Below are 14,485 nucleotides of genomic sequence, written 5' to 3'. Positions count from 1 at the left end.
TAAAGTTTCAGGGGAACAAAACAAGCTTATAAACTAAATACATGTATGTATGAAAATATACAAGGTGTTCTATGTAACTTGGCCAAGTTGTATCTCTAAAATGATAGAATGAAATGTCACTAGGAAAAATTAGATGGTGATGAATGGAGCATCGTATCATCTTTACTTTTTTTTTTTAATAAATTTGTGTACTTTGCTATATATCAATCGAAGCGTATTTTAATTCTCTATATAAAAGTATTAAGTACTTGGGTTGAAAATTGAATAATTAGAAAGATATTTTAGGGAGAGACGGGGAGAGACCGCACGTCTCTCCCTAAGATAACTTTTGTATTAATGAATTTTCGACCTAAGTGCCTTAACACTTTTTTGTAGGGAATAAAAATACGCATCGATTGACATATAGGAAAGCACAAAATTCCATTTTAAAAAGTGATAATGATTTTTCTTTTTCTTATCATTTTAAAAATATAAGTTAGCCAATTACATGGGACACCCTGTATAGGAGGGTACGTTTAAAAATAGAGTCTATGAAAAAAAAGGATCATCTAACCATTTTCTCATTTCAGAAATCTTCTCTAACACCTCCTTACCTGGAAGTCCTTCGTACAGTTCTAACGGTAGTTCACTTAGGTATTTACTGGGCGAATCCTCTAAGGACGTCTTATCTAACAAAGATCTCTCTAACGTTTCACCAGGAAGTCATCAAGGAATTTAAGCTTCTTCGACGTGACTTCGGCAAGATTACCAAAGGTTCCAATTGAAGAAAGAACTATCATACATAAGAAATTCTAATTTTCAACGACAAAAAGCATTTGAAGAGTCGCGGCGACTAGACTAAAGGGCCAAGTATCGAGATTCGAGAAGGCAGAACTCATTAGAAGGAGTTTCAGTAAAGAGGATGAGGTGACCACAAAATTCCAGAACCGCGGAATGTTTAATTAAACCCCGTCAAGAACTCTGAGAATTTCGGACGAGGCGTCACAAAGCTCGTACATCATATGAGTGTCTCCTTTATCGTCGGAAGCGTAATATCGAGGATATACAAAAGCTCTTTACACAAATCCATCTTATAATTCATTCTGATTTTTCTGTTTTAATCAAAGCAACGGTCACCAAAGCAACTACGGCCCTCCAAAGATTTTCATCCGGCCTCCGACTTTTATTTATAAATATTTTATATAAGAAATATTAATTTTATAAAATTATATGATTTGCTTGTAAATACACGACAAACGATTCTTCTATTGTTCTATTGTGATTTGGTATAAGACATACATTTTAATAGATATTTTTCATTATAAATTCCAATATAAACTATATTTGTTTACACATGCAATATAAATTAATGCTTTAATAAGATTTTAATAAGAATACTTTTCATCCGACCCCATGTTTTTAAAAATTCCAATCCGGGACGTTCCTCAAAAAGATTGGTGACCCCTGAATTAAAGGAACCGAGTCACCTCTGAATAGAACGCGCTACCTATTGTTCCTCGCAATCTCGATGCTCGTACATTCACCTCGTATTTTTATTTATTAGCCAGCATGATTCATCATAGAATAGACGTTTATAAATTAACGAGATCGAGGAATTGAACTTTATTATTCGTGATTTGCGTGCAGAACGCAATCCCTCGACGATGGTAATGAATTCACATTGTACCGTATAATGTTCCTAGCATCATCCCACGTTTGTTATGAATTGCAAAATACAGTGGTTTATATAAAGATGTTTCTTGAATTATTAGAGATACGAAAAAAAATGGATGAGAAGATGAAAATTACTTTATATGCGATCGTTGGGTGAAGACTCAGGGGGTTCGACACGGTGAAACAGAAATGGAAAATTCCGTTTTAACGGATGGTAATTCGAGATCAGTCCGTTGCTCTAACGAACCCTTGCCCTGAGAATTCCCAGCGGTGATATAAAATAGGAGATATCTTGTACAACGCCGACGATAACCGCGAACGAGCTGCGAAATTTCGCCCGATGAACGTTCGCCGGATGAAAATCCTCCGCTTCTGTACAGACCGGTAATGCGCCGGGAAGCGGGTGAATTATCGTTTTGTTGCCGCGTTTTGGGAACAAGGCATGGATTCCTCGGGAGCAATTTATAATTTTGGGTTCGTAACAACCGAAATTTTTGTTTAGCGGTCATGCTGATCGCTAATATTAAGGCATCGTTTGTCAGGACCCCGTATGTTTTGCTGAATAAAATTTACATTTCTATTTTCAAATTGGCATAACAATAACCCCATATTTTAAAAATACAATGGAATATTTTATTTTAATTTGAATACGATAAACATATCGACGATTTTATAACTTTGTCAGGCAGTAACATGTACGTCTTAGCATTCTCATCATATTTATTTAATGAGTTGTAAATTTCCTAATGGATTTTAAACGATGTAAAATACGCATAATACTCTTTTATCATATTCTTATCTCTTCACTTTTCTCATTTATGAGACTGATTAGATTACATTTTATCGACAGTTTCATAAAAATTTACAACGTACAACTGAAAACAGAGTAAGATATTTCTTTTGTTTTAGCTTATTTTGCTTATAAATTGTCAATTACAAATCGTAAATTCAAACGGAATACTCTCAGGTATAAAATTTGTAGAGGCGCATGCTCGCGATGCGCACGTGGAGCTACACTATCGACCTCTCGAGTGATCGATGTAACCGCAAACTTGGAAAAGCGCGCAAGCGTATTATCCGTTGGGCGCTCCGCCATGATAGAGGTAATTTTATCGGGCGCGTCTCGAGCACGATGAATCGACCTAAAATTTTCTCTCGAACTTAGTTCAGGAGCCACGAATCGCGTCGCGTCATTCGTCGGGCTCGTGATCGAAAATACTCGTATGCGAGCGGTAAAAGGAGGATGTAGAACGAAACGATCGCGCGCGAAGGCCATTCTGGCGTAACGGAGTTAAACAGTCAGCACGTGGGTTTCACTTTTATGAGTGACTGTCTTTAATCTTTCCTCGTCAGTGACAGAGTGTCGCTCGTCGAATCAAGACGTGGTCGAATCGACGAGGTACTCGTACGTAGCGCGGGGTTTTACGAGAGTAAGTAACATCCGTAATTCCTTGTAGCTACTATTTCGAAACTTGCTCAATTAACACAATTCTTCCGGTAGTTCAATTACCTTTGAGTTACATTTATCGACAGTGAAGTATTTTTATCGACGCAATTGTATTTAGTTCAATTTCAATGATTTAAAAAAATAAATTTCAAAAATATATATCGATCATTTCAATACATCGATATCGCTGAGTCGAAGTTTGAATTTGAAGTCGTTTATCTTGTATACGTAACGTATGATTACGATAATTGTGTTGCAATGAAATCATTCTAAAAACTAAGATTTATAAACAGATATACGTGTTTATAGGACAGTTATCGGTAATGTGATCCAAGTAATGCGACTTGAACGAATAGTATTGCGCAATAATTCTTAAGTTTCGAATACTAATTTCCCGGACAAAATGGGCGGCGGAGCGCAGAACACAGGTATCTTTACCTACGAAACCCTGGTGCATGCGATATCCGGAGCTGCGGTAAGTAATCACAGCTCGCAGAAACCTCAAAAAAACAAATTAAATCACTGGTAATTCGCGAATTAGTTTTCATTCATTATATCTATCTCACAGGGTAGCGTCGTTGCTATGGCAACGTTCTTTCCTTTGGATACAGTGCGAAGTCGATTACAACGTGAGTAAACATTCAATAAAAATGAAGAATGCGTTGTATACATATACATATGTGTATCGATCTGTTTCAATTGAACAATAATCAATCGTCACGTTTAGGATGACGGATTAGAATACATACAAGCGTGTATGAACAAAAAATTAGATTAACTTTCACGCCATCGTGTGATAAAATGTATTACGTAGGCGCGCGCATACATGTTTTTTTATTTTTTTTAAATCAATGTTAGTAAAAAAATATATAACAGAGTTGAAAAAAATATATACGGCTGTTAGTCTACTTAAAAATGAGTGTGGCCATCAAATAAATAATAAAGTTTTATTAGAAAATTGCGCAATGTTCCCACTTGGAACCAACTCAGAGTCTTCAGTATTGTCTACTTAATTTACTATAGAACATTTGAAATTTAAGTTCCCAATTAAGAACGGAATGTAATAGAGGGTTAATGCAAATTAAATTTTACAAACATACTTATACACTTTTCAAGAATTTAAGGACGTTTAATAAATATTTACATGGTTACTCTTTTTGTTTAATTTTATGACCAACAATCTCTTTTTTTCCTATTTAGTGGAAGAAGATCGTCAATCGAAAAGTACACTTGCAACAATCCGTGAGTTGATCGATAAGGAAGGAGTGTATGTTTTATTTTCTAAACGAATATAAATTCTTGTAAGAAAATGATGGAAGAATTTAGTACACACTTTTCTCTTTCCTTTAGATGTACTTTGTACAGAGGAATGGTGCCTGTTCTTCAAAGTCTATGTGCCAGTAACTTCGTTTACTTTTACACATTCCACGGTTTGAAGATGCTCAGAGCTAGGAGAAATCAAACAGCAGGTAATGATTTGCTGTTTGCATCGATCGCAGGTAATTAAGCGGTACATCTTCTTGCTATGGAAATTGTTTAATAATTAAACGAATTATCAAGATTTAATCTGAATTTTTTAGGTGTAATTAACGTTCTATCGACGACACCGTTATGGGTGGTAAATACAAGATTGAAGATGAGAGGTGTCGGACAGGTTCAAGAAAGAAACAATAACGAATATAACACATTATACGGTACGTCTCAAAGTCCAAAGTATGAAATTATAATGTGATATTCGTTAGCTTATCACTAATTGTTCAAATTGATTCTGCACACAGATCAAGCAATAAGCAGTATTGATGTTCATTAATTCGATTCTAATGTCACCAATCAATATTGTATTTAATGGATAAATCTTTGAAAGTTCAAGCGAGTGTCTTCCTTTCAGATGGTCTTATGCATATATGGAAATACGAGGGGCTCAGTAAACTTTGGTCGGGTACATTACCAAGTCTGATGTTAGTCACAAATCCAGCTATTCAATTTATGACATACGAGACTCTTAAAAGGAAGGTTACCGCCTCTTTACGTAATTCACAACCGCCTGCATGGATGTTCTTTGCTATCGGCGCTGTAGCGAAGGCGATTTCGACTGCGCTCACTTATCCGATACAGTTAGTCCAAACAAAATTAAGAGTACGTAAATAGATAAACTGATTAGGCTGATTTTTTAAGGCTAATCGTATGATATGATTTAAACGTTGTTTATTTATTTTCAGCATGGTTATAAGTATCCTAATCTACCCCCAGACGCTGGTACTTTGGAAATTATATTTTATATATTAAAGTAAGCATGATCTTTATCTTTTATGATATATTTAGAATGCTATAGGATACAATAGAAATTTGTTTCCATAGGAAACAAGGAATAGGGGCATTGTACAAGGGAATGGAAGCGAAACTATTACAAACTATTCTAACAGCGGCGTTGATGTTTCTGGCGTACGAGAAAATTTCAAGATTCGTTTTTCGCATTTTGTTACATAGACCAATATTAAGATAGTAACCTCTTACGCATTGAACAGTATTATTCAACAAAGTGCTATTTATTGTGATAGAATAATACATAAAGATGTGTAATTTATATCGCGACCGAGTATTTTATTTAATGTAATACACCTTGCAGATGTGAATAAATGAAAAAGGTGGGAATTAAATTAAATTATTCATAATTTACGTCCTCTCGAATTGTTGACAAATTAGCGTTGAAGTATCTCGCGAATCTCATTTGTTTAACCAAAAGCGTCAAACTGCAAAGGAGACAAATATGTTTCGCTTATAGTTGGAAAATGTGAACCAAAGCATCGGGAATACTGGCGAATCTCAAGAAAACGCGCCTCCGGTTTCAGTCTCAGTACAACCTCAAGTCCAACGACGCCGCATCGCCTGTTCCGCAGCTGCGAAAAGTGAACTCAACATGGAACGATAAGCCAACCGAACGCGTAAACTCCGTCGATCGGAACAATTTCGCTTCGAAGAAGATCGAGCACAAATCCACGAAGGCGATCTTGAAGTTCTGGAAGAAACTGAAGCCTCGCAGAAACTCGAAGAAACAACTGGAACCTGTCTCAAGCGAGTCTCTGATACCCGTGTAGGTTTCTATGTTGTTAAAAAAAAATAATTCTCGATATTAATTACTTGTAATTATAGTGCTAAAGAAACTGTTCTCAGACGGAATGTTAGTCATGTCGACGAAAGGATGAGCGCAAGATCTCAACGCGGTGTCCACGAGGCGACGATCAAACGATTCCCAACTCCGCGAGTGAATCAGCCAAATCGTGCGCCAAAGCCAGCGATAACTTACGATTATGACGCTGCGGTTAGTCAGCCGGACGTACCGGATTTCCTGAATTTTAAGAAAGCTGGCCGTGGCGCGATGGTTAGTGGAGTTCCGCTTAAAAAGAGAGCCCTAAAGACTCGCCTAAGATGCCGAATTATGTCAAGGAAGAATTTTCAGAAAAGACCTCAGACATTCAGGCCGAGGTCGGTTATCCAAAGGCACGCAAAGGTTCCTGACCGAAGGTATACGAAAAAACCGATTGCCTCTTCTGACGTTTCCGAAGAAGAAACAGATGTTCTTGAGAAAGAGAATGTTACCGATAACGGTACAAATATTGACGATTCGTTGGTTTACCGGAAGGTGTGTTCCTCCGACTTATCTTCAAATTTCATTGACATTTCATTTTTATTTCGCTTCGAATTCTATCGCAAACGATTCTTCTACACTGTAAAGATAACAAACGGAATACTCTTTGCGCAGAAAGATGCGAAAAATGTTTACAAAGACGGGAATGAGACGATCGAGAGCATCGGTGATAACCAAATCACGGGAAGGAAAGAAAAACACGAGATACAAGACGATTGCGACAGTGTCACAGCAAAGTCTCCGGTTCTTCAAGGCAAGAGCAGCAAAATTCCACGCGCTAAGACCACAGCTTTCCCGGTTCAAGAACTTCACTCGGTACTTAAAATGATAATAATTAAAACTGCGGTTAGAAATGAAAGTATAATTAACCGTTTGCGCAGCAGACAAAGAAGACAGGTAACAAAGTGAAGAATTCGACGTGCTTGAATTGTACATCGATCAATTGTGCTCCCAAGTGCGTTAAAAGAAATTCATTAATCCCACAGCAAAATCATTAATGTTATAATTATTATAGTGTTGAAGTATTAGAAAGAGAGGTAGAAAGGATAGCTAACAAAATTCAGGGAAGAAGCTGCGAACATGACGTGGTTCGCTTCGAAGAATTTCAAAATGTTGCAAAGTTAGTACTCGTGATGGGGATAGCACATGAACTGAAGAAAAAATTAATTTATTTTAAGGGTGCGCTCACTTCTAATTTATTTAAAAGGCTTTTCTGTTATCCAGTATGTGGAACAAAGAAGAAAGTTCGGCAAGAAAAGCGGAAGAAGAAACTGAAGACGATCGTGGATTGACCTCGACGGATGATTCTCCAGCTATTAGCAAGATCAATGATCGACGCGTTGCGACGATCTTACGATCTCTGAAATTAAATTGTCCATGTAAATCGTGCAGTAATCACCAACTTCCTTCGAGCAGTCGACAAGAGGACGACAGTGACTTGAAGAGTACATCCCCGGACGAAAGCAGGAAGAAAAGATGGTTGGAACGAGCTTAACTTGAAATGTTTCTCGTTATTTGATTTTCATTAAATAATTTTACGATAGGCCATTGAAACACCGGAAGTATCTTGATACGAGTACGGAAGACGTGGACGCCTCCTCCGATGACAACGATGAAAACGATAAAAAGAAGAAAAGGAATCGATTGAAAGCGAAGGTTCCTTTGATCCAGCAGGTTAAAACTAGCTCGATAATAAACACATCACCGAAAATTTCCACTCGACGAACGAGTTTCTCCTTTTTAAACACCCTTTTTGATATCGTCTTTTGGCCTTATTTGTTTTTGAAAACAAATCGTTGAAGAAATTCAGTTCGACGTTTTATAACTTGTTATTTCCTTTTACTGGAAATTATACCATATATTCTTAGAACACATGTACATATACGTATTGAAGAAAATATATTTATAATTATACATAGTAAAAATATAAAACATGAGAATATGAAACCGATCAAGCAACTATTTACAAAAAAATATTACATTTTTCAGTGACAAATCTTTTTTACAAAAGAAAATAATAATTAAATTTGAAAATGTACATGATTTCACACATGATTCCTCCACAATTTTACAACACACCGACCCCTGAAAATATACAAAATTAATTGAAATATCATTTTTAGTAGATTCATCAGTCTTTTCAGAAACTCACCCTTTTTCATGGGTGTTGACATGCTTCTATGGAGTTTCTTCGAGAAGAATGACAAAGTTAATCTATCATAAAGATTATCAATCTCGCTGACAGTATTTTCCAATATTCTCGTAAGTGCTTTCTCGTTCTGTATCAATACCTTATCGGCGATCAAAGACAGATGCAAATAGCCTCGATAAGTTAACAATGAAAATCCAATTCCTGTAAAGCTCCTAAAAATGACACCATATCAGAGAGATACAAAAATATTGCAGAAAATTAAAAAATTACCTATTCGGTATCCAGAAGACGATATTCTTTAAAGAATGCCCTAAAAGCTTCACTTCCCTTGGACCAACTAAATTGCTAAACACCATAGTACTGTGGCTCTTCAGGATCGGTCGCAAAAATTTATCTGGCAATAAAGCAGAAAGGTACTTCATCACCAAAAAATTGACCGTGTAATCGAGACTGTTTCTCAGCTCGTCGTTCGCCTTTTTAATATCCTCCAGACGTTCCAGGATCTGAGAATTTTCAGCCGGATCCGGAAGCTGTTCGCCATTTATCTGTGAAACGCAGAGAGGCAACACACCGACCGAGAAATTATTTTGCAGCGGAAGATTTTCGCTCCACTCTTCTATCTTCATCGGAAGAACGACGCTTATTTTACTCGGCATCGGTTCGTTCATCTATGTAATTCAAGATTAATTAACAAAAAACATTTTGCGAAATTCATAATCACTTACACGAAGAAAGTATTTGTGTAAGCTGACGGATAAAGCTGCCAGTATCACGTCTCCAAATCTGGCGCCTGTTATAATTTTGATGTTCTGAATCTTCGTGAACAATTTCTGATCGACGGTGTTCTTGAAATCGTCTTCCAGCCAGTAGGAGACCAATTTTTCACCCGACAATTGTGCTCCATGAAGCGCGCTAAGATCAAAATGGTGGTAAATATAAAATAGAAATAGAAACGACGAGGAAGAATGAACAAACCTCTTGTCCATGCTGCGGAAAGCTTGTTGAATCAAACAAGCAGGAGCATCAATAATGATCCTTGTCATTCTTAAACATTTCTTCACCTTCTTGCAAACAACCTTCAGGAAAAGAACTCTCAAATTATCAACATGTTTTTTCACAAATGCCTTCGTTTCTCGTTTCAAATCCTCTACAGTGATGTTTTGAAAACGTTTTACTGCAACGTCCATTCGCTCCCTCGAAGATTTAACAAACTGCCAGGCTACTCCGAAATGAATGAACGGCATAGATGCGGAGACGATATCTTTCTGAAAGGAACACTGCAAACTTTTGTCTCCGTTCAAGTAGGCTTTCAAAGGAATCGTTGTTATATTAGGCTTCTTCGTTTCATCGCTCATTGGCATGAAACTGGCGCTCTCTAATTGCAAATAGGTTTCTTGAATCGGTTCTTTGTCGATGATGGCTTCCCGGAACAATTTCAACAGAGACATTCCATCGCCCAAGGAGTGATGGACCCGGAATAATACGGGAATTTTGATCTTGCTCGTTATTCGTTCCTCCATTCGTCGGAGATAATGGTAACTGGACCTGGGACAACATTTACCGATCAAGATCTCCCATGAAGCAGTATGGTTCTCTGGTAGAGGTTGATTGCAGACATTCCACAGAACTCTTTTCAGATGGCCGCTGTAAATATTATCGCAGGATCCATCGCAGCTCGTCCGTTCATATTCCAACCATCTGACTCGTTTCTTCAGATCGATTTCATCGCACCTCTCCCAATAGTAATAACCGTATTTCTGTTTTCTTCTGCAGAACAGCTTCTCCAAAGGGGAGCTCAGTATGCGAGTCTTAGCCATCTGTCGAAAGCTTTCCAAGAAGTTTAAATTCGAATGTCGAGCATCCTTCTCTATGATTAGAAGTATGTTGTTCACAGAAAGAGCTGATGGTTCCTCTATGGCCCAAACGCAGTCAGTTCCATTGAGGAAACCCGCGAATTTCTCCTTCAATTGTATCCTTAAAATGACATTAACTATGCGACGGTACAAATACGAACACGCTAACAGTAAAACAATTAACGGAGAAAAAAGAATCGTGTAAAATGTGAGAAGTACTTGATATATTTTCGACATGTTTAATTAATTTTACACCGCTTGAATGATTAGAGGGAAGTTACTCTGATCGCTCGACTCCTATCTTCGTTATGTCTTCAATCGTACGGAATTGTTGCACCTGCAAAGAGTAGAGAATTAAGTATTATTAGTGATGGGATCAAGTTCAGTAATAACACAACCGTAAAGAGTATGGTCTGTATGAAAAAAGTAATTTGAAAATGTAGTGACATTTTCTCGCATTTATATTTAAAAATTTCGATATACACGTGGCGTCATCTACTATTTGGACCTAAAAAAGAACTTTTTGATTCTGCCGATAGGGTGCGCAAAAATTATGCAGACGTTTAGTTCTCCTCGTCAACGCCAGAGGCGCCACACTTTTTAGCACCAAACCGTAGATGACGCCACTCGTCCTCCCTCTAAAGCGGCGGTGTTTTTAACATATAGAAATTTCAATGAGCTTTCAACATTGATTTATCCGTAACGAAGCCTCCGTGGTGCGGCAAAATGTCACTCTTCATTCTCAACTTACTCTTTTACTTAAATTCACTTCCTCTTATCAACTTGCGAACACCCTGTGTATCTTTATAATTATGAGTTAAATTAAGTCAATGCAGTCGACTTACATGATTGTTTGATAGCAGTCGGACACATCCCTGGCTTCGCCTCAGTGCTGTTCAGCACCAAGTAAGACGACTTTCAGCAGAGTTGCGGTTTTTATACTGAAGCACTTGGCATCGATCCATGCCAATCCAATTTAACGTGACTCTTTTATCCGGTTATTAACTTTAGTTGCATAATTACAATATCTTTAAACAACGCATGTACTTTCGATGACATGACCCCTTAGGTCGCTAAACATCGCTGAACATCTGCAATCGTATGGCTTTGCGAATGTTTTGCTTGTTAATGTTTAGGGTAACGCTTCGATGGAACTCACGAAAACTGTAAGGGTGGTTCAAGTGGTTTTTTCAAATGAAATGACACTGCTACTTCCGCTGACTTGATATCCACGCTTTGCTTCCTGCAGAAGAACTCTAAGTAGAGAATTCTCGTAAGCCAAACGATCGCTGCGTCGTCTTTCTCGAGCCAACAATGCATCTTTACTGGGCATTAAAGACATTTCAGCACTTTTATTTCCAGTTACACTATTCTTGTCTTTTAGTGCATCCTAAAGATTATTATCTTGTTTACAGATGCTACCACCTAAAGTACTTTAATATTTCAACCTGCAGGGTTTCAATAGAGCCTCGTAGCAGGATTTCTTGCTCATCCTTTCGCTTCTTCAGGTTCAAGTACTTTTTACAAATGTTTTCTACGGCCTCGTTACGCTCGACGAGTCTGTCACCAAGAGTCAATAGCTTCTGTTGAAGATTATCAATCTGGAATTAGTAGATTTTGAAGAAACATTGAAGGCACAATAGATATATCAAATATACCTCTTGTGCCTTTTCTTTAATTACAGCATTCTTGGTAATTACTTCTTGTTTTAATTGTTCATTTTGTTTTAACAACGTGTCGTACCTAACAAGCAACTTATTTATAGAATTTTTCTTTTTGAATCGGTTATTGATTAATTTTTAACTCGAACCATACTTTTGGTGCCAATTTCTTTGTACCTCCCTCTTTAATGATTCTGGTAAGACAGTTTGACTTCCAAGACGGATATCCGTGACGCTCTGCCTGAATAAATCTACAGATTGCGTTCTGATAAATGGAAAATTCTATTTTGGTTTATATTTTGAATAGTGACTCGTACTTAACATATTTTTATTGTGGTCATTCGCTTTCTTTAGATCATCAATCGCTACTTTGTTCTTTGTCTTTAGGTTCGAGTACAGAAGCCATCGTTCCGCCTCCAAACTTCGTGAAACCATTAAACTTTCCTCTAAAGAACTTACGGTATCGCGAATATCATTTATTTTCATCACATATTCTTCCGTTGAGATAGAAATTTTTCGCGTGCAAGAATTTTCCACGCTCGTTTGATACATTTTGAATTAATTGAGCAACGTTAAGGAAAACGTGAAATATGAAGTGTGAATAATCGCTCTTCGATTTACATTCTTCTTTTTTTTATTAAATTACGTGTATCATATAAATAAATACAAATTGGTGATTGTTAAACATCACAGGACTTATACACTGATACGTACAACGTGCTCAGCACGTTAATTATTACAGGTTTAAGCAACATTATAAGTCGCATTTCAAAAATGAACAACACAAACCAAGAGAAATGGTTTAACATTTGTACAAGTCATAATAGTACTTGCGACAATGATTATGTAAAAAAATGTTGAAACGTAGAAAAGGGACGTTTATTTAGTCATAGGACAGGGCTCGGACGCATATTTCTTGAAACCTTCGTGAGCGCGTCTCAAATGATCCCGAGAACGATCCCTGGTATCCACCAAAACGCCAAGTAAAGCTGTTCTCGAGTCACTATTTAAAGCCTCGTTGAAACGCTCCAGAAGGGCCATATCTATCTGAGGCACCCCATCCAAGTCTTCCGCCATTTCCTTGACTCGTGTGACATTTTCAATTAACGACTCCAAGGAGGATTCCTTTTTCGAGTGTCTGTAAATTGGTTGAATTTGAACTGTTTACTTTAGTTATTTTATCAGTTGAGTCAACGGTGATTACTCACGAACAACTTTTTTCCTGGTCGATAAAGTCGCAGCAAGTTTCGTACAGCTCTAAACACTCAAGATTATCCCTGAGGTCTCGTTGCACTAAATACTTCTTAAAAATTTCTCTTCCTTGTGGATGCACCAATGTCTTATTTATATTATCCGTGATCTGGTCTAATTCTTCAGGATTCAGACCGGAAGTGCACTTTCCGATGCAACCGATTGCTTGTTTCGATAAAGAGGTCTGCATACTTCATTCCGCCTGTGGAGAACACGCAGCTTTGTGTCAAAAATGATTTTGAAATACTGTAAACGAAGTAAAATTATAGGTTTATGTATATTCTTAGTTATTACCGCAACAGAGGTTAATCTATGAAGTATTATCTAACCCGACGTCAGACGAAGTTATCGTATGTACATAAGGAGTTCCCACAAATCAGAAAGGAAACGGTAAACAGTGGACACTCCTATGTAGCTAATATTTTCGATGAGTAAATTCCTCCAAAGATATAATTAACAAAATGTCTCTTTAATGGATAAGAAAATAATAAATATATTTATGGTTCAATATTCAATTGCGGTTCATTCAGTTCATTAGCGATGTTAGTCGAAGATAATTGGCCTCCAAATCAAGATCTCGACTATCTTATTTATTAGGGTACCTGATGGATATTTGGGTAACAGGATAGTTTATGTCTACACAGGTATCTCATAGGTATCCAGGCAACCGGATATCTCAAATCAACAGCTCTAGTACGAATACTTCAATTATTAACATTTAGACATCGAGCAGTAAGAGCTGTAAATTTGGTTATCGGTTCAATTCTCGCTTGTCAACGCACGTGACATTTGAACTATGTATATTCGTATGCCCAATCAAGACATATTGCTCAGAGGACCGAAACAATGAGTTATTGATCGCAACTTTTGTGAAACCGGATTCACAGTGACTGACTACCTTAATCGAACGGACTGAGGCTCGTCTCGTGCGAACAAGCAACGTACACCTTCTTGGAAAGGAGTTAGCCACACACTCTTTATAACCACAATGTTCGATTCTTTTTTATTTCGGCACTTGTCGGTTGATCATTCATGCGCAATCCAAAATGATAGTTAACCCCTGAAAGTAACCATGAGTAAATAATTCAGAATGAAATTGAAACATTATCTAATATCATGGAATTTCAAATATAATATTTCACCGTTTAATTAAAGTAATACACACGTTCGAATAATGATTGTCAAGTAACATACATAATTATTTGCGAACAAAACAGAAAACCTACCCCCACAAGTTTACTCGTGCAACGTTACGCACAGACTGACGCGTTCCTCCGCGCGCCGAAAATATATTCAGCGAAGATGGGTATATACGTACGCGCT

At 37.3% G+C, this 14,485-nt stretch overlaps 4 protein-coding genes across 14 annotated transcripts; 2 read left to right on the top strand and 2 right to left on the bottom strand.

The window, feature by feature from the left end:
• The first annotated feature begins 2,762 nt into the window (after positions 1–2,762).
• Positions 2,763–5,684, top strand: LOC114877916 (peroxisomal membrane protein PMP34). 2 transcript variants are annotated; one of them, XM_046285672.1, is made up of 9 exons: positions 2,763–3,083; positions 3,415–3,575; positions 3,669–3,729; positions 4,301–4,367; positions 4,451–4,599; positions 4,681–4,794; positions 4,989–5,236; positions 5,320–5,387; positions 5,459–5,684. In XM_046285672.1, the coding sequence occupies exons 2-9, from the start codon at positions 3,504–3,506 to the stop codon at positions 5,601–5,603; spliced, it is 924 nt and encodes a 307-aa protein (XP_046141628.1). In that variant the 5' UTR covers positions 2,763–3,083; positions 3,415–3,503; the 3' UTR covers positions 5,604–5,684. The 2 variants fall into 2 exon arrangements, with proteins under 2 accessions (XP_046141628.1, XP_029046896.2); XM_029191063.2 differs by having other exon boundaries at positions 3,410–3,575.
• On the top strand, positions 5,660–8,192 carry LOC114877914. 7 transcript variants are annotated; one of them, XM_029191058.2, is made up of 6 exons: positions 5,660–5,745; positions 5,883–7,061; positions 7,127–7,200; positions 7,261–7,365; positions 7,470–7,724; positions 7,790–8,192. In XM_029191058.2, the coding sequence occupies exons 2-6, from the start codon at positions 6,300–6,302 to the stop codon at positions 8,043–8,045; spliced, it is 1,452 nt and encodes a 483-aa protein (XP_029046891.2). In that variant the 5' UTR covers positions 5,660–5,745; positions 5,883–6,299; the 3' UTR covers positions 8,046–8,192. The 7 variants fall into 7 exon arrangements, with proteins under 7 accessions (XP_029046891.2, XP_029046888.2, XP_029046889.2 ...); XM_029191055.2 differs by lacking the exon at positions 5,660–5,745 and having other exon boundaries at positions 5,772–6,191; positions 6,272–7,061; XM_029191056.2 differs by lacking the exon at positions 5,660–5,745 and having other exon boundaries at positions 5,772–6,191; positions 6,251–7,061.
• A 15-nt stretch (positions 8,193–8,207) lies between these two features.
• On the bottom strand, positions 8,208–11,288 carry LOC114877913. Its single transcript, XM_029191054.2, has 6 exons — positions 11,096–11,288; positions 9,373–10,587; positions 9,123–9,309; positions 8,668–9,065; positions 8,398–8,609; positions 8,208–8,330 (listed from the first exon to the last, which is right to left on the bottom strand). The coding sequence occupies exons 2-6, from the start codon at positions 10,485–10,487 to the stop codon at positions 8,314–8,316; spliced, it is 1,929 nt and encodes a 642-aa protein (XP_029046887.2). The 5' UTR covers positions 10,488–10,587; positions 11,096–11,288; the 3' UTR covers positions 8,208–8,313.
• A 1,234-nt stretch (positions 11,289–12,522) lies between these two features.
• On the bottom strand, positions 12,523–14,476 carry LOC114877918. 4 transcript variants are annotated; one of them, XM_029191067.2, is made up of 4 exons: positions 14,389–14,476; positions 13,457–14,222; positions 13,120–13,364; positions 12,523–13,049 (listed from the first exon to the last, which is right to left on the bottom strand). In XM_029191067.2, exons 3-4 carry the CDS (start codon positions 13,350–13,352, stop codon positions 12,791–12,793), a joined length of 492 nt encoding a protein of 163 aa, XP_029046900.1. In that variant the 5' UTR covers positions 13,353–13,364; positions 13,457–14,222; positions 14,389–14,476; the 3' UTR covers positions 12,523–12,790. The 4 variants fall into 4 exon arrangements, with proteins under 4 accessions (XP_029046900.1, XP_029046901.1, XP_029046898.1 ...); XM_029191068.2 differs by having other exon boundaries at positions 14,328–14,410; XM_029191065.2 differs by having other exon boundaries at positions 14,305–14,407.
• Positions 14,477–14,485: the final 9 nt, after the last annotated feature.

The sequence above is a fragment of the Osmia bicornis genome, chromosome 5, assembly GCF_907164935.1.
Source record: "Osmia bicornis bicornis chromosome 5, iOsmBic2.1, whole genome shotgun sequence".
Taxonomy (NCBI): Eukaryota; Metazoa; Arthropoda; class Insecta; order Hymenoptera; family Megachilidae; genus Osmia; species Osmia bicornis.
The sequence above is the reverse complement of the archived record's forward strand: the minus strand, read 5'-3'. Positions and strand labels throughout refer to the sequence as shown.